Genomic DNA, 23,365 nt, shown 5'->3' with positions numbered 1-23,365 from the left:
GAGTAAAGATCATGCTGCACCTGACCTCCGTTCTTCGGGACAGCATCCTGCCCTCTTGCCCAGAGCTGGCCACTGTGGCTGCAGATGCTTAGGGTTGCCAACTCTGCCTGTCCTTACAGTGCCCCAGGGCTTCAGGGAGGCCAGGCCTGGTGGGGCCTGGGAGGAGCGTCAGCCCAGGGGCTCCAGACGGTCCAGCGGCTCCGAGGACTCCAGTCTGGAGGAGGAGCTCCTCTCGGCTGCCTCAGACACCTACCACCTGCCGGAGCCCGATGACCTCGATGACCCGGAACTGCTCGTGGACCTAAATACTGGTCAGGAGGAGGAGGAGGAAGCAGAGAGCTTCGCCCCCATACTGGCCTTTCTGGACCATGAGGGTTATGCTGACCATTTTAAGAGCCTCTATGATTTTTCTTTCTCTTTCCTCACATCTTCCTTTTACAGCTTCTCTGAGGAGGGCGAGCTTGTGGCCTATCTGGAGGCCTCGAGGAAGTGGGCCAAGCGGAGCCACATGACCTGGGCCCATGCTCGGCTCTGCTTCCTCTTGGGCCGACTGGGCGTCAGGAAGGTCAAACTGTCTCAGGCCAGGGTGTACTTTGAGGAGGCCATCCACATCCTCAACGGGGCTTTTGAGGACCTCCCCCTGGTGGCTGCGCTCTACATCAATTTGGCTGCAATCTACCTGAGGCAGAGGCTGAGGCATAAAAGCTCGGCCCTGCTGGAAAAAGCCAGCACACTATTGGCCTGCTTGCCTGACCGAGAGTCCAGTGCCAAGAATGAGCTGGACATGGTGGCCTACGTGCTGCGGCAGGGCATTGTGGTGGGCAGCTGCGTCCTGGAAGCCAGGGCATGCTTCCTGGCCATCCGACTGCTCCTGAGTCTTGGGCGGCACGAGGAGGTGCTGCCCTTCGCAGAGCGTCTGCAGCTGCTGTCTGCACACCCTCCTACCTCGGACGCCATGGCCGTTATCTTGAGTTTTCTATATGACAAGAAATATCTTCCACACCTAGTAGTGGCCTCTGTGCGGCAACGTGGGGCCCAGAGCACCCAAGCGATCCCTCTACCTATTTGGCAGGCCCACCTGGTCCTCCAGAACACCAGCAAGCTCCTTAGTGTGCCCTCAGCAAGATGGGGCGAAGTCTCCGCCCTGGCCTGCCCAGCACTGAGGCAGGTGCTGGCCGCCTGTGAGGAGCAGGCTGATCGGAGCACCCAGAGGGCTGTGTGTCTCATCCTGTCCAAAGTGTACCTCCAACACAGGTGTCCTGATGGTGCCATCCACTACCTGAGCCAGGCTTTGGTGCTGGGGCAGCTGCTGAGTGAGTATGAAGCTTTTGAATCTTCCCTTTGCCTGGCCTGGGCCTATCTCTTAGCCAGTCAGGCCAAGAAGGCTGTGGACATCCTAGAACCGCTATTATACTCCCTGAGGGAGACAGAAAGTCTGACCCAGAAAGGAGTGGTCCAGAACCTCTTGGGACTTGCATTTCAAGGTGAAGGCCGGGTGAACAGGGCCGCCAAGTGCTACCTGCGGGCCCTGAACAAAGCCCAGGAGATGGGGGATGTGAGGAATCAGGCAGTGACTTTGGCCAATCTTGGCCACCTGACTCTCAACTCCGGGGCTCAGCAGCTGTCCAGGGACTACCTCCTGCAGGCTTCCCGGCTCTATTCTGAACTCCCCGCCAGCATGGAGACAGACATGGAGTTAGTACAGATGCTGCTCTGGTTGGCCCAAGTCTTTGTGTCTGGACACCAGGTGGTCAGTGGCCGCCTGTGCTATGAAGTGGCATTACTGTTCGGCTTAAAGCACCGGCACTTGAAGAGTAAGTATGTCCAGGTTGCTGGCAAGTCTTAGAGAAAAGTCTTAGAATGTGTCTTGCTGTGTCCTGCCTCCAGTCATCTCATTCCTGTCCCTGCTTTATGTTCAGGTCAGCTTCAGGTCACCAAATCCCTCTGCCATTTCTACAGCTCTGTGTGCCCCAACCCCGAGGCATGCATCATCTACCACGAGCACTGGCTGGCCCTGGCCCAGCAACTCAGGGACCGGGAGATGGAGGGCAGGCTGCTGGAGTCGCTGGGGCAGCTCTATCGGAACCTGAACACGGCCAGGTGAGTCTGGGCCAAGTCAGAATATTTTCTCTCAGGAAGTCAAGTCCAAAGGCACACGGCACATTTATGGCATCATGGAAAAGAACACTGGCTCTGCAGCACCATACAAGCCAATCTGGTGCCAGGCATCACTAATTAGCTGTGCGGCTTTGGGCCAGTTATTGAATTTCTCTCTGCCTCAGCTTCCTCATCCATCAAAGGAGAATAACCCTGGCATCCGCTCATTGGTGTTATATGAGGAGTAAATGAGTTCTTGCATATGGAAGACTTGGAACAGGGCTCAGTGGTGTTGGTCATAATATAATTCTTTGTATGTTTCTATAGCAACCCATCATGTGAGCATGGCTGAAGGTGCAGAAGTCGAGAGGTGGCAGTTACACAGGACTGGAAGCCTCCAAGGAGTGGCCTTAGCTGAGGGCCATTGGCGTTGGAGAATTAAATTATAAGTTATACAATTAGCCCACTGAAAGCAGGGGTAAAGAATTTCAGAGAAGTTAGGTTAGGACCTTATTCTTAGAGTGAAACTGAAAACTATGAAACTAAATTTATATTTATCTTTTAGTTAAGAAATTAGGTTATATTTGCAACTAAATCTTAGAATAAGCAAACAACAGGAGCAGTGCTGACTTCTTAGCCTGATTTGTTGACAAATATATTTGTATAATAGCATACCCAGACATCCTTGTCTTATGACTGGCTTTTCAGCACTTTCTTTCTTTAAAAGGCTCATTTTTGCAAAAATACAACACATTTGACTGTCTTATCCAAAGGTATCTTTTAACCCTTTGATATTTCAGTGTTCTCATCTGAAACAGCCTTCTATCTTTTGTTGATTTTCTCATCTCCTTCTTTTGCTGGTCTAATCTGCTTGATAGCATGGCCCTGCAGTTCTGTTCTTTAACAAGCCTTTAATTGATTCCATAAAGTCCTACATGGTTTGCAAGATATTCAATTTCACTTTGCAACAGATTAGCATTGTATTCATAATTATGAATGACTGCTAAAATAGAGCAGGGATAATTGTTAGTGTTGAGCCGAGAGGTGGTTGAGCAGAAGCAAATTAAATGACAATTTTTTTTTTTCCCAGCAACCTGGTAATCTTGGTTTCTCTCTTCCCTCTACCTCTCCATTCTGTCCCTGTCCTGTTCCCTTACCCTCCCCCCTTTTACAAGAAACTGGTGTCACCTAAACCTTCCATTGGCTTTGTCTTCACCCCAGGAATGGAGTTTTGATTGCGGAACATTCTAGGGGTTTGCATGGTTCTTGAGCAGATCCAGAAGGCAGGCCCAAATGACCCTTAGAGATGAAATAGTCAAGTCCAGTTTGGGGCATCATCGGGATGGGTTTTGGTAAAGTTGGATTTTAAGGGACAGAAGTGAGGATAAAATAGGTGTCAAACTTATTACCACCTCCGGCTGTGTGAAAGATCAGTCTCAGATTAATCTGGGTCATTACCTAACCCACTGCCACTCTTTGCTCATCACCCTCCCTGACACCTCCAGTTGCTGAAAACCACAACCCCCAAGGGGAAGCCAGAGGAACAACCCTGGACACTGTCAACACTGTGGAGGCCTTCCTTAAACAGTGTGAGAATCACTGGGGTAATTGGGCAGAGGTGAGGACTGGGCTGTACTTGACCCAGAAATGACTGCGAGACAGAATCCATGGAATGGGGAGAGGAGCATCTAAAACTGAATTACACATCCTAAACAAGTTACTTCTCTTGTTTGCTCCATTTTAAAGATAAATCAAGGTGCCTTCCAGTTCTAAAGTAGTGGACTGAGGACCACCTAACTATGCTATTCTGACCCTGGAAATAGCCCTGTTAGAATTAGAATTCTTGCTGCCTTGCAGAGTCCTGGATTATGGATGTAGAGTATTACAGCTGTGGGTCTTCTAGAGGGCCTCAGCTTTCAATATTTTGAAAGACTCCGCAGTAGGCTCAGAAGGTCCTGATGTAGTGACTGTAAACAGCACGAGGCAGAAGTTGTGTCAAGCACAGAATAGAGGAGACAAATAATACACGTTGCTGTGGGACAGCCAAGTTGTTAGTTAATTGCAGTTGACTCTTGAGCAATACAGGGGTTAGGTTCACCAACCTCCTGCACAGTAGAAGACCTATATGACTTTTGATTCTCCCAAACTTAATTACTAATAGCCTGCTGTTGACCGGAAACCTTACCAGAAACACAAACAGTTCATTCACACACTATATTGATTTTTACTGCTCGTTAAGTGGAGTGCATCATCAAAAAGGCCTTTACCCCAGTCACCTTCACACTGAGTAGGCTGAGGAGGGGGAGGAGGAAGGAGAAGAGGAAGGAGAAGCAGGAGAGGCAGCCAACTCTGTATTTTACAGAAATACATCATTATTTCTGTCCCAGTCCTTCCACTGCTTGCTTTAGTTTCAGGGCCTGAATCACAGGAGGGCCCACGTCATAAAAGAAATCATGAGCAGTCTTGACCCAATGAGCCCTCCTGCCAGATTGTCTGCTGGCAGTTGTGTCTTGGCGCTGAAGCTTCTCCGTTCTCTCCCTCATGGTCCGGCGCGGGTTCCCCAGCACTTGTCTCCATCACGTCTCCTGTGACTTTCTCGGGTGTGGCGTCTCTCCGCGTGTAAAGGGGTACTAGCAGTTAAATCTGTGTTGTTCAAGGTCAGCTGTAGTTGATCTACTAGCTCACAGCCTTTGAATTCCAAGTATATGCTGATTGACTTCCATAGAGGAAATTAAGATGGGAAATGGGGACACTTAGTTGGAGGGGGTCCCTGAATTCTTTGCTTAAGGCTCAGGCATGATAAAAATGATGCTTGATGCTTAGAGGCAGGTGCCCTATAGTGGTAATTACAGTAGTGAGAACCTGTTAGGAGAACTTCAGATGCTACCTAGAATCCTACCTACATAGTACCAGCTACAGCCTTTCTTAAGGATAAGGAGCCAAGTGACAGTGAATTAGATAGTAAATTAAAATACCAGGGACTTCCCCCCTAATAGAAATAATATTTTTTCTCCAAAATAAAAGTTATTTAAAATTATATTTGCTGATGATAAAATAATTAAACCATTATTAAAAGTTATAAGTTGAAAAATAACTTAAAGATTCCCCCCCCCAACTCTCCTTTCCCCAAAGCTTCCCAGAAGATTTAAACATACCCATCAAGAAATATTTCATGCACAGGAACAAGTGTATGTGATACATATTCTATATATCAAATATGATATATATAACATATACACACACAGAATGCTCATTTATAACGTTTCTTAAGTGGGATATGATAAAAGTTCTGTTATGCAATATTCTCTTCTGTTACTTGTTTCTTGCACTTAAAAAATCACGATGAAATGTTGATCTTTTTATCACCTGGTGGGGGGCTTCTAATATATCAGGAACTGAGGTAGCTGGAGAGGAATGTAATAATTTGGAAAAAGATTCCCACGGCACTATCTCGACATGGAGCAGTCCATCCTCTGTGGATGTGAGTGTGGCATCATTACAAATATTCAAGCAGAGCCTGATTATTCAGAAATCTTATAGAAGAGTTTCCCGAATTGAGCTTTTAAATAATAGCTTTATTGAAGTATATGCACATACCATGAAATTCAGCCTTTGAATAAATGTACAGTTCAGTGATGTTAGCACACTCACAGAATCCTCTAAATGTCAGAATACTTTTAGTGCCCACAAAGGAAACCCTATTCCCACTAGCAGTCATTCTCCATTAACCCACGCCCAGCCTGGCGCTGGCAGCCACTGCTCTGCTTTCCGTCTCTGCGGATTCACCTCTTCTGGACGTTTCGTGTAAATGGATACATGTAAGATGTGACTTCCGTGACTGGTTTAGTCACTTAGGGTAATTTTTGAGGTGTATTCATGTTGTCACATATATATGTATTTCATGCCTTTTTATTGCAGAATAATATTCATGGTAGATTGGTTCTTTTATCATAAAAATTCCCTCATTATCTTTAATGACAATTTTGGAATTTTTACCTTATTAGTCTAGCCATTCCTGTTCTCTTCGGTTGATGTATCTTTTTTTCAACTTTTATGGAAACTGTTATATTTTTTTCCTGTGTCTTTGAATCTAAAGTATCTTTTGTAGACAGCTTAAAAACACTCATTATGCCAATCTTTTTTCAATTTTATGTTTTATTAACTAATTTTTTTTTTACATCGTAGTCCCCTTAATTCTTTCATCATCATCTCACCATGATCCATCACCATATTCCCTTGAGCTCTTCTCTCCCTGTTTTGACCCCCTCCACCCTCCTTGCTGCATGTCTCAGATCTATGGTCAGCTTGATAGTTTTGTCTTTTTCTTGATCTTTGGTTTGGTTTCTCTATATTCCACATATAGGTGAAACCATCTGGTATTTACCTTTTTCTTTCTGGCTAATTTCAGCTAACATAAGCCATCCTATTGAATGGGAGAAAATATTTGCACACTGTACAACTGATAAGGGACTGATATCAAAGATCTACAAAGAGCTTACATAATGCAACAAAAACAAAACAAACAACACAGTCAAACAATAGGGGAACCAAATAAGAGATCAGGGAAAAAAAAAGACAAAACTAGCAGGCAACTATGAATTGGAGACATTCAGCACGGGAGCGGGAGGGAGAGCATAAAAGACCATGGTGATGGTTCACGGGTGACTTGGTGGTGGGAATTTTGTGGGGACAATACCTGAGAAGAGAAATCAAACATTGTACAAAAATGAACAATGATGTAAAATATGTCTATATATAAATATTTAAAAATAAATGGGCAAAAGAACTAAAGAGACACTTCTCCAAAGAGGAAATGCAAATGGCCAACAGGCATATGGAAAAATGTTCAGCATCACTTATAATTGGGGAAATGCAAATCAAAACCACAATGAGATACCACCTCACTCCAGTAAGAATGGCATATATCAAAAAGGCCAGAAACATCATTCTGCCAATCTTTGTTTTTTGACTGAAGTATTTGACCCATTTACATTTAATTCATTTGCTTTTACTAATAAGGTAGGGTTAATAGCCTCCTTTTTGCCATCTATTTTCTCATTGATTACTCTGAGGATAAAAATTACCATCTTAACTTTTAACAATCTCAGGAGTTTCCTAGACAGGCACACAGTCCTGCATATGCGTGTGGTGTTCTAGATTCCAGGAATAGGCAGTTTTTCAGAGCCTAATGAACATTTCGTTTTCCCTTTTATTTTTGACTTTTTAAAAATCAGCTTCTTCTTTGCTCCAAATGCTTCCACCACCTTGGGCAGGAGCCATGTTAAGCAATTGTTGTTGTTGATCTTTTTGGACAGATACCACAGGGGAAAGGGGAGTCTACACAGAGAGAGCTCTGGGTTAACAAAAACAAGTTCTGTGAGTGGAGGCTTTCAGGGAACTTCCAGACAGGTCAAATAGTGACAATACAATCCCCTGGGGACAGAACTTTGGGGATTTCCAACCCCTCCCTGGTTGCGGCTAGCGGTTTTCCCAGCTACTGGGATTGCAAGACCTTTGGTTTTAAAAGTCACAGAGCTGGAGAGAGGTGATACCCCTAAAGGAAATTAAAAAAGCAAGACAACTCAATATTCTGAGAATGATTCAGCTTTTTTCTTGAAAAAATGTTCCTCAAATTATTTCAAGTGTTTGGTTAATTTCTAGTAGTTCTGAACGTGTTGATCTTGACTTTTTTTTTTTTTTCACCAGTATTATCATTGCTTTTACTGAGGAGTGAAGTTTTGGAGGTCTTGGAAGTTGATCCATGCTAGGGTATTTTAATACTGTATTTTAATCTATAGTGCTAAAGTCAGAGATTGTTGTTTATTTAATTAGGAGGAAGTAAACATCTACTTCTGCTTTACCACTGACGCAAGAGGGAAAACTAGACTAGAGGGAGAAGGGAAATGCTTCAGGTGCCACGTGAAGCCCTCACAACCACAGGGTCCTCATTTCTTCGTAGAAGGCTCATGAAGGAGAACATGCTATAATGCTGTATCTTAAATTTTTTTTTTATTGAATGTTGGTTTATCACATTGTATAATGCTGTATGTACTTTTAGTCTGTTTAAATCACCTCCTTCTGCAGAGTATTTGAGAAAAAAGAAAAAACAAAAGAACAAAGACCAGTTAACAGACACAGAGAAACAGGTGTGTCCATGCACCTGGAGGAGGTAACTGTAATTTAGCTCTAAGCTTCCTGGTAGCTGAGGTGAGAAGGGGAATGCTGTATGAGGTTTTCCCTGTCTGATAAAAGAAGTTAAACAAAAGTATCTGCAGGATACTTTTATATATATCTCCTGGCACTGAGTTGTTCTAGGAGGAATATATTGAGTGGGTTTTGATGTCGATTTCTTCAAAGGATTTCCATTTGCACAAAACTTGAAGTCATTGCAAGCAAAGGTCACAAGTATTCACGGGAGAGACGGTGGGCATCTGCAGGGCAGGATTCGAGGGAAAGGGAAGAACACTTTCAGCTAAGGGTGGGGGATTCTGTCAGGGAATTCCAGGAAGGCATGAGACTGGGGATCAGGCTGACTCGAGGCTATCCCACCATGCTCCTCACTTCTTTTGACCTACAGCCTTAGGGGTGACTAGAGGAACTGGGGTGCTGGCCCTTTCCAGGCCAAACCATTGACTCATTTGGTGTGTCAGACAGCAGAGATTATTGATTGACAGAGGTGAACAAATGGGGTGATGAGTGATGATAGGAAAGAACCAAAGGAGTTGCCGACTACCTCGTAATTTAAGACCATAAAGACATTGTGTTTTACTGGAGGTCATGGATGAGGTGTGAATCTTGGCAGGTGGCAGTGGTCTTTGGGAAACCCTTCAGTGCTCTACAAGTCTTGTTAGTGCCTGTGAGTAGCTGGGTCTCTATAAGCCCTCCCCCACTCCATCCCTCCCCCCATGGGAATATTTCCTGGAGAGAGATACCGATCTTTCATTCACAGACATAGTGATCTAAGAGAGAAAATAATCCAAGAAACAAATGCCTGCACTTTGAGTTGGCTTCTATACGAATCCAAATCTTGCTTCTTGGGGGTCTGGAGAAAATTGCCTAAAGGTCTCCCAGAGCAGAAGTGGGAATAAATACAGAGCAGAAACCAGAATTAGGATGGTGTGCCAGGGTCCTGTCTCCATCAAATCTTCCAGTGGGGGTGGGGAGAGTGATGGAAGCCAGTTGTGCCAAGGATCTCAATACTGCTTGAGGTTTGGGGGTACAGAGTGGATGAGAGAAGGGCAGGACTTCCTGTAGTGAGAGAACTTTGGATGACCTAGCTCCTCCAAAGAGGTGGGTGAGGTCCAGCATTGCATGCAGTAGTCCAGGTCACAACCCATTCTCAGCAGCAGCCTGGTGAGAGGGTGACAAGTGCCCATCCTGACAGCATTAAATCTTATGTCAAGAGTAAGCCTATAGAGAACATCAAGTTCTTTCTTCTCGGAATTAATAAGGGTCAAGAGTCTGGAACTTTCTCCAGAGCTCCAATGGTTGCCTCATTCATAAGACGTCTCAGGTAGAACCTTCTTATTCCCTGTGCTCAAAGAAGCCTGGGGGGTGATGGTTATATCTGATGAAGCCCTCCTAACTGGTCACAGACTGGTCAATGATGACCAAAGTTTTTAGAAGGATTCGCATAGTTTGGTGCAGTGGTCTCAAATTTCCTTGAGCCTGAACATAACCTGGGTATGTCTTATGTGTCTTGGAAATACAGATTCCTGGTGTACAGCCAAAATGGCTCTGACTCAGCATCAGCTCCAGGAATCTGTAATGCTGATGCATTACCCAGCTGTGAATTGGACCTGAAGAATGGGTATGTGGTGGAATGAATCCTGTGCCGGAACTCAGAGAAGGGGGTTCTGGCTTAGATCTTTACCAGTGTGCCAGACAACCTTGTGCAAGTCACTTCCCATCTTTCGACCAGCCATAAAGGGGCTGGACTAGATCAGCAAGACTCAAGCCCAGCCATGTATGGCGTCCCTACTAGAGAGTCTTGCAAGATGCTGGTGCCTGAGCCACCTGCTCACGGCCCCCTGGTAGCATGCATGTCAACAAACGGGATGACTTTGCCTACGTTTTTATGTTTGAAAGCTTCCAGCTCATTCTGATGTTGTTGGAGTTAAGAACTACTGTCTGGATGATTTCCAGTACTTGGTCTTGTTCTAGAATTCTGAACCTGTGCAACTCTACATTACCTCTGTCTCTTTTCATCATTAATCCCTGTCATGGGGGAGAGTTTTCTAACATAAGACAATTTTCCAGAAAATTCAAGAGTACTATGTTAAGCACCAACTTTAAAAACTTTTGTCCTTTGATTTTCCTTCTAAAACAAAGATCAAAGTCATCACTATGGTCATTTATTTGTGCATGTATTCCGTAAATATGCATTTGGCATTTACTGCTTGCTAAGGGCTTCTGACAAAAAATTCTGTAGTGTAGTCAAAAGAGCGATGGATGATGGGTTGTAATAATAATAATGATAACTAACATTTAAATATTCACCAAGTGCTTACTATACTGTAGGCACTGTTCTGAACACAATAGTTCTATTACCTCATTTAATCCTCAAAGTTGCGATAATTATATGCCCATTTTACAGATGGGAAAACTAAGGCACAGAGAGGTTCTGCACTTCCTCAAGATCACACAGCTGGTTAAGGCAGAGCTGGGATTCAAAAGTCTATGTGATGATAAGTTGTTCCCTCCCAGAACCTTGGCTTCCTCTGTGCTGAGTAACTCCCAGATCCCTTTGAGACCTCACACCCTATGATCCATGTCTGCATCCTAGATCCCTCAGGAAGTCCCTCACCTGCATCAAAGAGAGCCTGCGTATCTTCATCGATCTGGGAGAGAGAGACAAGGCTGCTGAGGCCTGGCTGGGGGCCGGGCGACTCCACTACCTCATGCAGGAAGACGAGCTGGTGGAGCTGTACCTGCAGGTGGGTCTCCTGTTGGCGCCGCTGCCGACTCGGAACATTTGGGCAGGCAGCTGCACCCTCCAAAGTGACTGGCTTAACTAGAGAGAGGTGATATCCAGGCCACGTCCTTTGAGGGGGGTGGGGCAGCTCCCTGGGCATAAGATTGAACCCAGGGAGGTCTGGCGGGCTGAATACAGGAGGCAAACAGCAGACCCCACGTCCCACGTACTGCTGTGAGCCCCCACCCCCGACCCCGTCACATGGTTATAGCCATTTTCCCGACTCACGCACTTTGGTTTTTTTTTTAATTCTTTGCCTTGATCATCTTTCACCTCCATCTTTTTTTTAATTGATTTATTTTTTAATTTTCTTACATCGTTGTTCATTTTTTGCATAATATTTGATTCTCCCCTCAGGTGTTGTTCCCATAATTCTCCTACCACTGCGGTGGCACCCGTGATCCATCACCACAGTCCCTTGCTCTTCTGGCCCCTGTTTTGAGCCCTCTCCTTCCCCTCCCCTTGCTGTGTGCCTCAGATCTATGGTTTGTCTGCAAGTTATGTCTTTTCCTCATCTTTGTTTGGTTTCCTTATATCCCTCCTATAAGCGAGACCACCAAAAAAACCCACATGCATTTTGATTCTAGGGTTTTGCTGCAACTAGAGTCAAGGTTGATGTGTGCAGGGTTTTAACATGATTGCCTCTTAGGATTCTTTTCTTTGCACACCTTTAATGTCTGAGATATGGTACAGTGTGGTGATACAAGGCCTGGGCTTTGGAGACAGACAAGCCTGCAACCAAATTCTGTGGTCACCAATTAGGTACTGTGTGACTTTGGGCTTGCTATGTGAGCTTTCTGAGCTTTTTTCACTTCTTAGCATAAGGAGTAGAAATCACTTATAGTAAATGCATTTATTAAATGCTGGGGACTTAGAAAATACTTAATCAATCAGATTATTATTATAACTATTTTTCTGCTTTTTTTTGGCAGGTAAGGACATTTGTTATCTCAAAAATAGGCCTGCTGTCATTCCTTCCTTCCCCTTATTATTCCCTTTATTCTATTACTTAAACCTAAACTCACTTCCACTGAGTCTTATATGGTGTGTATGCTGACTGCATGCCTACAGCACCCTGGAGGCTTTGTTGAGCGTATCACATGCGTGATGTAGTTTAATTCTCATTACAAATGCAGCAGGAGTTTCTACTGAAATTTCCACTTGCTGACATATTTTAGTGAGACTGAATAACTTGCCTGAGGTCTAACGACTAGTGAGAAGTAAAGACTGCACCATGGCAGTTTGACTTAAAGCATTCATTCTCAGTTCTAGAACATCATACCTTTAGATTTTAGAGCTGGAAGCATTTTCAGAGTGCAGACAATGGAGTCCTGTGCGTCACTTTCTGGCCCCAAGGGAGCTGTCTGGGTGGTTCCCTGCTGGGTGGCAGTGCCTCCCGACTCAGACTCCAGCTCACTGCCAAGTGCAATGATAGTGGGGTCCTGCAATTCTCTGGTCTCAGGCCCACCCCACTGTGGACTGCCACCTAACTGAGGCTCTGGGGCCATCCCCACCAAAGTGTTTTGAGGTCCTGGAGCCATGCTGCAGAGGTTGGGGGACATTCTGTTTAGATGCAATATGAAATGCCTTGTAGGAGAGAAAGAGGGCTTTCTTTCTCTTTCCTCATGGGGGTTGGAAGAAGGATAATGGATTAGAAGACACTAGTGTTTGCTTTCCACTAACTGGTGATGTGAACTTGGCCTTGGAGAAGTTTCTTGTTCTTTCCTAAGCCTCAGTTTCTCCATCTGGAAAGGGCAGGTGTTGGCCTAGACAACTGTTTTCCAAGCCTCAGTCATTTACACAACCAGTCAGGATATCTTCTGTATGATTATTTACTCCCCACTTTTACTCCGCTTCAAATCAACTTAGATTTTAACATTAAGTGATACTGCCTGAAGTCACAGGTTTTGATGTATTACGAGTCTTGTTTTTTTTTAATAAATTTTATTTTTATATTCCCCATACAATTGCAATCCCCTTATTTTGACCCCAATCCCTCCCCTCCCCACCCCCCACCTCCCATAGAGTGTCTCTTGTTCATAGCTGTTTGTTGATTTCGATATTTTCTTTCTTATAGTTATTCTTTTTCCTGGTCCCTTATTTAAGTTTTCTAGATTTCTGCTATGAGTGAGACCATCTGGTATTTTTCTTTTTCTTTCTGGCTTATTTCACTGAGCATGATCCCTTCCAGCGCCATCCATGTTGCTGCAAATTGCATGTGTTTATCTTTTTTGAATGCTGAGTAATATTCCATGGTATATATGTACCACATCTTCTTGATCCAGTCATCTATTTTGGGGCATTTGGGTTGTTTCCAAAGCTTAGCTATTGTAAACAGTGCTGCTATAAACATAGGGGTGCAGGTGCTCTTTGGAATTGATGTTTCTGTGTCCTTTGGGTAAATACCTAGGAGTGGAATTGCTGGATCATATGGAAGCTCTATGTTTAGTAGGTCCAGAAATCTCCACACAGCTCTCCATAGTGGTTGGACCAGTTTGCACTCCCACCAACAGTGCAGGAGAGTTCCTTTTTCTCCACACCCTCGCCAACATTTGCTGTTGCTAGTTTTTTTAATATGTGCCATTCTCACTGGTGTGAGATGGTATCTCATGGTAGTTTTGATTTGCATTTCCCTGATTACAAGTGATGTTGAACATTTTTTTCATATGCCTGTTGGCCATTTGCATTTCCTCTTCAGAGAAGTTTCTTTTTAGCTCTTCTGCCCATTTTTTGACTGGATTATTTTCTTTGTTGTTGTCGAGTCTCATCAGCTCTTTGCAGATTTTTGTGATCAGTCCTTTATCATTAGTGTTGTTTGCAAAAACTTTCTCCCAGTTGGTGGGGTTTCTCTTTGTTTTTGTTATTGTCTCTTTTGCTGTGCAGAAGCTCTTTAATTTGATGTAGTCCCAGCTGTTTATCTTTGCCTTCACTATCACTGCTTTGGGAGCAGGAACCCACTGCCGGGGCAGACCGGGCACGTAGGGAGTGCATCCTGCATCGCCATTTTAGAACAATCCAAAAGGAGTCTTGTTTTTCTAAAACACATTGTTTGTTCTATTAAAACACAAAATGTTTGTTTTTATACTGCAAAAAAATCATTTCTAGGGTTACCAAAGTAGTCTCTCCTAGCATGATGGGGAGATGCGAGATCAGAGACCCTCCATAGCTTTTCACCAGCCCTGTGAGTGGGGGTGTGGGGGGCAACTCAGAGTTCATGCACTTTAGCAGAAGGTTAAACTATTGGCCTGCTATCACACGCCTGCCTGTCCTGTGGGCGTTTGGAAGTCCTTCTCTCTATCTTCCTGTCTTTGACAGCCATCTCTGTCCCTCCCAGGCCGCCATCCAGAAAGCCCTGAAGTTGGAGGAGCCCTCCCTGGCTCTTAAGCTCTACGAAGAAGCAGGTGACTTGTTCTTCAATGGGACCCGCCGCAGGCACCGTGCTGTAGAGTATTACCGAGTGAGTCCTGGGCTGCCTGTGTCCAGCTGGGCCGGGCACAGATGGGGTTCGTGGGGACTGGGGCCTGGGATCCAACCCTTTCCCCTCTCTGACTGGTATTTCTTTTTCTCCCCTTCCTCTCCAATGCCCACGATGCCCTCTCTTCTGTATGGCACTCTCCAGGAGGCTGCGGGTATACCTTATCATTCTCGTGCTTGATAAACACTCTAATCATCACCCCTCTTGTGTGCATTGTACTTTACAGTTTGTAGCACACTTAATACTTTCCAGAATGCTCTCATGTACTGCTGGTGACATCGTGGGAGATGATTTTAAATGGGCCATGAATGAATGCTTTTCTTTGACTCTGTTTTTATCAAGCATGCATTTTAATATATTTTAAAAAATTAAAATTGTGTAACACCAGTTCATCTAACCCATGATTTCAAAGATATTGCAGTGGATGAGGCAAGATAATAAGGGTTTATTTAATAAATTATACCAATTAAATATGTCCAGAAGTTAACGAAATGTCAAAAATCATATTTGCTGTTCACCCTGACTAAAATTTGGGGAACCTAATTATCTTATTTGAACCTAAAATTTCATTTATTCAGATATTCATTCACTTATCAGTTGTTTATTCAATCATCAAACACTTCTCAAGCACCCAGTAAGTTTCAGGCACTGAGCTAGGGTGGGGAGAGCAGGAAGCACTTTCCTGACTGTTGTGCTTATCTTTATATGTATTTTATAGATGAGAAAATAAAGGCTCAGAGAGGTGAAGTGACCTGCTCCAAAGTCTATCATAATAAAAATAATAGAGCTGACCATTTATTGGGCACTCTCAGACACTATGCCAATATTGCATATGTGCACTTTGTAGATATGGTGCTAAGGGAGCATGTAGTTAGGAGAGAAATAACTTCCCATGTGACCTTGGAGAAAGTCATATCCCTTTTCCCACATTCAGCTTTTCTAATTTTAGGAGGGCTGATGACTTCTAGTTATTCTACCTCTAATTTCTGTGTGTAGCAACCAAGAGCAAGGACCAGGTGAGCAAGTTAAGGAAAGACATGCATGGAAGTACAGCTGTCATTCTTTGCTTTTAGTCACAACAACCCTCTGTGGCTCAGCCCTGCCTGTGGCATGCAAGCCTCTTAGAGTCCATCTTTATCCATGGTTCTTGCCGAGGCTAAGATTCCCGTGCCTATTATTGGGGAGGAAGTACTTTCCTTTCTTTTTACCCTTCTAGGTTCCTTGGCCGTTCTAATGACTAAAATGGCATAAGCTAGACTAACAGAAGACAAACAGATTTAATTACCTACATGGGGGGTAGGGAAGGCCTTAAAATGACCCAAGAGCCCCAGAGAGGCAGCGTGAGGTATATCTGCAATCTTGGGCGATAGCATCTGGGACTTCAAAGGGAAGGAAGGCAATTCACAGGAACAGGAGAAGAGCAAATGTTTGCTAACCAATGTTTCCTGAGCCTGCGAAACAATGGGGCAGAGAAGACTTTGAACACAGGTTTTGCTAAGTGTCCCCCAGTCTACTGCATTTAGTTTACGTATATGTGTGTTTTTGTTTTTGTACTTACTGGGTGTTACGTAGCTTACTTCCTTGACAGTGCTTTTTTTTTTTTTTTTTTAAAGATTTATTTATTTATTTATACAAGCACTGGGTACAGTCAGAAATGCGGGAGGGTGAGAGAATTCACTAGAGCCAGAGCGGGAAACAGAGCAGGCAGACTGATGATACACTGCTGAGGGGAGCAGCGGGTGGCAGGAGAGGTCTGCGCGCCATGTGGGACCCTCGCCCGGCTGCCGGGGATCGAACTGGCGCTGCAGAGGCTGCGGGCTGCCTTGCAACCCAACGCTCAACCACTGCGCCACCAGGGAGGCCCCTTGACAGTGCTTTCTATACAAATTACGGTAAACAATTAAGGGAAAGACAGAAAAAGGCTTCCTGAGTAAGCTGGGTGCAACTTGTCTTTAGCTGCCCACATCTCAAAGCAGCCTATCTGGGGGAGGCATATTCTGAACCCCTCCACTATGTTCTCAGGCTGGGGCTATTCCTTTAGCAAGGAGGCTGAAGGCATTGAGAACGGAGCTCCGGATTTTCAACAAGTTGACTGAGTTGCAGATCAGCCTGGAAGGCTACGAGAAGGCTCTAGAATTTGCCACACTGGCTGCCAGGCTCAGCACAGTCGCAGGTAGGTGGCCTTCCCTGCTGGTGTTTGAATGGAAGGAGAAATACTCCCTGAGGAGGGACAGCAAAGCAGTGACAGCAGACACTCTGAAATCAGACTGTGTGGGTTCAAATCCCAGGTCCAAAACAATCAATTAACCAAGTTGTTTAATGTCTCTAAGCCTCAAGTTTGTCACTGGCAAATAGCATCAGGCTTGAAAATAGCACCCATCTCCTGCAGTTGTTGCGAGGAGCAATGATAATCCGTGTGAAACATGGGTCATAGTGCTTGGTGTAAAATACGTACTTGATATGTGATACCAGTGCCACATTAATTATTATTATTATTGTGTAGTTGGTATTGTTCGCCAGCACAGGGTAAATGGTATTTTATCTCCATACCAACAATGGCCCCTGTCCTAACACTCCAAAGGACTGTGACCTAAAGTTTTGACTGTTTGATCCTTAGTCAAAAGCACATTTCCCCCAAGGAATTAAAATGTAAATGGTGACATTCCTATCAACTTAACTCACTAATAAGCTGACACAGTTTGCACTTATACCAAAAGCTATTGGGGAACAACAAAGGTCATTAAAAACATAAAAAAAGACTGAATTAAAAAAACAAAACCTCATCTCAGTTGTTGGTGCTCGAGATATGCAGTTTGATGCGAGAAGCCTTGATTCCATTTTGAGGCAAATGGAGTCTTGGGTGAAGATTCCAGATCAAGGGTGTTAGACACTTTAGAGTGTCTAATTACTCTCTCTCCTTTTCCTACCATTTTCCTTATTGCAGAAAACCTTATTGAGCGGTTGCTTCTCTGCTAATCCCAGGAAAGGCCTTGGGGACTCCAGCAGTTCCCTCTCTGAGCTCTCTTTATCCGTCCCTGGGGGAAAAGCGAAAAAGAGGGTATAGCCACCCTTTCACACATTTCCCTGTGACTGGATTTTTCCATATCAGAGTATTTTCTCTTTTATTGTGCCTTTTGGTCCTTTGAAACTTAAAAGTGATATTTTTAGATTGCATCAAACAGCCACCTTGCAAATATTCCAAGCACACAATTGGAAATTTTTGTTCCCTTTCAAAGGCCACATTGTGTTAAAGAAATTGGTTATAAAACAGCAAACCTACCAAAAACCAAAACAAGTCATAGACCTATTGGAAATCAATGTAAAACAAGCATGTTGAAAAACAAAAACAAAAGTGAATGGGTCTCTGTAGCTTATCTGAGACAGGGAGTTGGTGACTGAGCCTGAGGTGACCTGACCAGAGGTGACCACTAGCAGGACAGCCCCAGGAGCAGCTGACTAGAGCCTTTTGTGGAAAGTTGTTGGTTATACGAATTTGAGTAGTTTGTCAGGATTCGTAGCTACTCCATCAAGCGAAGACTCCATCAAGTCTTGTCATCATGACCTATCACAGGGGTTTGGAAAGAACTAGTTCCTAGAATCTCAAGTTACTGTGACATCTGCAATAAGGAGAAAGTTTTCTTCAGGAATCATCTCTGAAAACTTTGACCATATGCTCTAATCGCTCTCCTAGAGAGCCCCGTCTTTGCTGTTGTAGCTGTGGGAGTGGAAAACATCTCCTTCTATGCTTTTGGGTTCTTTCCATTAGCCTAATAATTAAATTGACATGACAGATTCCTAGGAGAAAAACAAATTTAATTTCACATGTACAGGGACCTCAAGACCTGGCACTCTGAGAAGTGACAAAAGCTGGCAGCATTTAGACCTTCTTGAGAAGGAAATAACAAACTTGGATAAATAAACAAGAAACCTTGAGCTGGGGTGCTAATAGGAATAAGTAGCAGAGTTTGTTTACATAATTTCTGTCTCTGGTAATATGGTAATAAGGGTAATAATATGGTAATAAGGGTAATAATATGGTAATAAGGCTCAGGGAGGGTGACGTTCCTGCTTTCAGGGAGACGGAAAAGGGTCACAATGACTTTCTTTAACAAGCTATTTCTTAAGTATCTTTAATGCAAAATATGCCAAAGTGGTGTATTTTGGGGTGAGTTGCCCCACACCCCGACATAATACTCAGCACAAGTGTAATTTTCCCTCTGTGAGATTATTTAAGGAGTGTCTGTGTTCCACGAGACCATTGGTCTCCTCAGGGCAAAGTCTCTTCTACTTTGTCCCCAATGCCCCAAACTTCGTCCCTGACTCTAACAGACCTTCAGATGTCTTCACAGATTATATGGACGGTTTCACTTATATGTGGAATCTAGAGAAACTAAACAAAGGTAAGACAAAGACAAAGTGTCAGGCCAAGCCTGAAAGCAGATCACATATCTGAGACCCCTGGGAGGGGAGGGGGAGAAGGGGAGCGAACAAGAGGGAGGAGAGTGCGGTGGAGGCTGGAGGACTGTAGGGACTTCATCGGGGTGGGGGGCAACTGTGGTGACCGGGCCCAAGGGGAGAAATCCTATCCTGTGAAAAAATGAAGGAGGAAGTTTACAAACAAAAAAGAAACAAGGAAAGCTGTTCCGAATGAATGCGTGAACACATGCTGTGAAGCATTGGCTGCAGAACCCTCTCCGTCTTCCATCCCTAGGAGATCAGAGGCAGGAGCTGGTGGCCTTTCACCGTCTGGCGACTGTGTACTATTCCCTGCACATGTATGAAATGGCCGAGGACTGCTACCTGAAGACGCTGTCTCTCTGTCCAGCCTGTCTGCACAGCCCCAAGGAGGCCCTGTATTACGCCAAGGTGTACTACCGGCTTGGCCGACTCACCTTCTACCAGCTGAAGGTAAGAGTCAGGCTTCCAACTCCGTGCAGGAACTACCATCTGACCTTAGGACGCTGAGCCTTCAGGGTAGAGTTGAGGACTAGATTGGGGAGTTGTGTCTCGTAGGGTAGGGTGGCCCCACTGAGAACAAAATGGCTCTTTCTACCTGTATCAGAGGGCTCAGGGGGCTCCATCTCTGCCTGTAGATCAATCCCAGCTCCTCAATCTCCTTGCCCTTCTTCCATCTCTGTGGCCACATCATCCATCGATGCTATGGCATGTTGCTTGGTGCCTGTGAGCTCCTCACGGTCCTGTGAAATATATGAGACCAAAAACAATATATGAGCCCCTCAACCAAAAAAAAAAAAAAACTGTCAGCTCTGACATTAATGTTTACCTGCATGTTTAGGGGTACAGGGGAATATTTCCCCCACCCCTCCTGGCTCTTCTCACATTAGTCAAGCAAACAAATTCACATTAGATAAATTACGAGAAAAAAAAATTAATGGGAGAAGTTACATGGATGTTAATTCTAGAGTAAATGGGGTAGACTGAGGGCTTATATCCTGAGCTAAGTAGGGTCTGGAGCATCAAGAAGAGAGGTTGGGGTCTCACAGGGCAAGGAGAGGGTGAGGCTTGTGACAAAACCAGATGCTGTAGATGTTTGCCTTGCCAAAGAGAGATGTCACTGAAAATACGATAATTTTTGGAAATGACCCTAAGGCTGCTAATTTAAAGTAAGGTGAGAGTTTCTCTTGAAGCTCACAGTATCTCAGTTGACCTTAACTTCACAAGCCAAGGTGATGTGTACTTGGAGAAGCTTATCTTAATATTTTTTGGAAGGCCTACCTTTCCTATGTCTACAAAAGGCTACAAGTTAACTGATCAACTACAACTCACTTCCTATAAGGTTCTACACATCTATATTTTGGGAGAAATTTAAAATTAGGTGCATGGTAATATGTCTGAGATAAACATACGTCGAGATAAAAATGTGTTGAGATATATGATATGTTTGAATGGAAGCATACCTACGTCCTAAGAAGGCCTTACTCTTGATTCTCCTATATGTTGTGCTGGAGTTGAATCTAGGACTTCTTATTTTTCTCGTCTCTTCTGGGAATGTATAGGTGGTCCTTTATTCTGTTACAATTTTGTCTCTAGAAGCTTTGACTTCCTCTTACCAGAGGTCCCAGCCTATTCCAGCTCAAACCTAATCTCTTAATACAGTGACTGCCTGTTTGGCCCCCTGGGGGCCCTTGGGGCTGCTCTGCTGTGCTTTTCTTATTTTCCAGACGTTGTTTCTGGCCTGAATTAATTATTGACTTATGAGGGTTAATGGGAACCAGACATCTCTTTTTGAATCTCACCCAAAGAAGCATCTGTTGCTTATTCCTAGGGAATACAGTGAGTGTTGAGGGTTGTGGGGTATGTGTGTGTGGGTTGTTCTCGAAGGACTCCTGGCCATCTTGCTGTGTCTCACAGCTCCCAGGAAGTGGCTCAGGGACCAAGTATGTGGGATTGAATAGTATGAACCAAGGACTCTAGGAATTGCCAAGACGAGAGCTCAGCTCACATTAGCTTATGCAAAAGAAATGACAAGGTATTGCTACAGAGACTGGGAAGCTCAGGTGTAATATAATTTCTGGTTGTTTTGGATGCTGGTACTCAGACATCTTCAAGGGTTTCCCTATCCATCTCTATGTCTTGGCTCTGTATGTTTCTACTTCTGTATCTTGCCCTCCCTCTCCTTCAGCTCTTGATAGGCTCTAGCCTCTATCTAAAAGGGTGTAGGACCACTTTCTCTGCCAGGTCACATTGAAAGGTCCCAAGTGATGACTAGATGGGTCATCTGGGGTCATCCCTGAAGCACTGGGTCTAGGGCAGTGCTGCTGTATGATTGATCAAGTCTGGCCAGATTCCACTTTTGTGCCAGGGTCACGGAGGACCACAGTGGAGTAGGGGAGGAGCTCCCCAGGAGACTGGCAGAAGGTGATGGAAACATCTATTGGACACAAAAGCTAGGGTTCCTGGAGCTCCTGGCAATGCCTCACAGCCTGTCCTGGAAATATTTGCTAACGCTGTCTCTTCTTTGCCCCTGCCACGGGGTTAGGATGCCCATGATGCCACTGAATACTTCTGGCTGGCCCTTGCAGCAGCGGCCCTGCTTGGTGATGAGGAGTTGCAGGACACCATTAGAAGCAGACTGGACAACATCTGCCACAGCCCCCTGTGGTACAGCAGCTCTTCTGGGCGCTCCTCAGAAAGGGCGCGGTGGCTGAGTGGCGGGGGCCTGGCCCTCTGAGGAGAGCTGTCCCGTCTCTGACCAGAGGCCCCAGTCAGAAGCTGCCTCCCTGCCCCAGGATCCTGGACACTGATCTATCTGGAGGATTGAGTCATTCCCTGACCAACCCCCCTCATTTTACAATGGGAAGAGAGCAGTCTAGAGGCAGAGGTCTTGTTCTGGGCCACACAAGGGGTGGGTGTCGGAGCAGGGATTAGGAGGCCTGGCTGTGCGTCTAGAGCCTTCCAGTAGACTGGCCCTTCCACACACATGTCCACTTTCTCAACGTGAGAAACCTGGCTTAGGAAACCTATCTCCTTCCTCTGTGAGGAAACCAGATGGCAGATGGGACTCTGTTCCCTTCACTTACTTCACTCAGTGGTGGACTCTTCGCTTGCTAGTTCCTTTCCTCTTTCTTTTCAGCAAGAACCAAAGGAGGTCTCACTCTTCCTGCCACTGGGCACTGGCAGGAGGGAATTCACCGTGTTCTTAGCACGAAAGAACCTCAGGAGAGCCCGCTGGAAGGCACAGTATGTGAGACCTGAGGTAGATTCACCATCTCTTCCCTGTCCCCGGCTCTGCTCCCATATACCTGCCGAGAACCCTTGGGGAAGCTTCCCAAGGGTCAAAGCTTAAAAACTGAGCACCAAGAAAATGATGCCCTAAGTGACGTGTAAACAGTATATATTATTAAATATTGACCATTGACATTTGTACATGTGTATCTCCTTTATAATAGGGAGAGAAAAGATGGCAGACTTGAAGGATGGCTGAAGTAGCCAGGTGTTGTGTTGGTTTCAGGGTAGCTCCTTTTCAAAGCGTGTCTACTGGTCATACACCATTGCCTAACCTGTGCCTTGAAACGTTAGCTCACAGTTTCTGTAGGAAGGCAGGAATCCAAACTTGATGTAGCTGAATCCTCACCCGTGTGGCTCATCAGGCTGCCTTCAAGCTTCTGAGGTAACTGTGATCTCTCAACTTCACCAAGAAGAATCTGCTTCCACACTCACTCAGTTGTTGTTGGTGAGAGTCAGTTCCTTGCTCGCTCCTGGCCAGAGGCTGCCCTTGGGTCCTTGCCACGTGGCCTCTCCCCAGGGCATCTCACAACAGGTAGCACACAGGGGAGCCAGCGAAGTCAGGAAGTCATGGCCCTTTCATAACCTAAGCTCTTAAGTGACTTTGCCCTTCGTTGTGCTTTTTCTGTTCACGATAAGAGAGTCCTTAGGTCCAGGCACACAAAAAGGAAGGGAGTTACCAAGGGTGTGAATATGAGGGAAGCTGAGTACTTGGGGATATTTCTGGAGCTGCCCACAACATATCTGAATTCTTTGATAGGCAGTGAAGCCAACATATGGTCCACTGACTGCACCAGCTGCATCACCTGTGATATTGTTTGAAATGTAAATTTTTGCCCATCTCCCCTTACCACCCTCTACCCCAAGATCTTGGACTTGGAGTCTCTGGAGCCCAGGTGAGCTTTACCTTCTCCCCAGGTCACCCAAGTGCACACAAACACACAAGGAGCACAGACAGGCTCCAGAACAGTGGTTCTCAGATTGTGTGTAAAACAACCATGCGGGGAAATGTGGGGCATCACTTTCTGGGTCTACCTCAGCACTGGAATCTGGGGGGGTCTGGAACATGTGTT

The 23,365-nt window shown here is 45.0% G+C and overlaps 1 protein-coding gene across 1 annotated transcript in view; it reads left to right on the top strand.

Annotated features, from left to right (window-relative positions):
* The window catches only part of SH3TC2 (SH3 domain and tetratricopeptide repeats 2), a 57,175-nt gene extending 35,333 nt beyond the window's left edge, over positions 1-21,842 (top strand). Inside the window, exons 11-17 of the mRNA XM_084252523.1 lie at positions 120-1,814; positions 1,920-2,100; positions 10,883-11,033; positions 14,406-14,528; positions 16,569-16,719; positions 19,258-19,454; positions 21,547-21,842. Coding sequence (XP_084108649.1) covers positions 120-1,814; positions 1,920-2,100; positions 10,883-11,033; positions 14,406-14,528; positions 16,569-16,719; positions 19,258-19,454; positions 21,547-21,738 — 2,690 coding nt within the window. The 3' untranslated portion in view covers positions 21,739-21,842. The remainder of the gene's footprint in view (positions 1-119; positions 1,815-1,919; positions 2,101-10,882; positions 11,034-14,405; positions 14,529-16,568; positions 16,720-19,257; positions 19,455-21,546) is intronic.
* The last annotated feature ends 1,523 nt before the right edge of the window (positions 21,843-23,365 follow it).

The sequence above is a fragment of the Talpa europaea genome (genome assembly GCF_964194135.1).
Source record: "Talpa europaea genome assembly, chromosome: 13".
NCBI classification, from domain to species: Eukaryota; Metazoa; Chordata; class Mammalia; order Eulipotyphla; family Talpidae; genus Talpa; species Talpa europaea.
The sequence above is the reverse complement of the archived record's forward strand: the minus strand, read 5'-3'. Positions and strand labels throughout refer to the sequence as shown.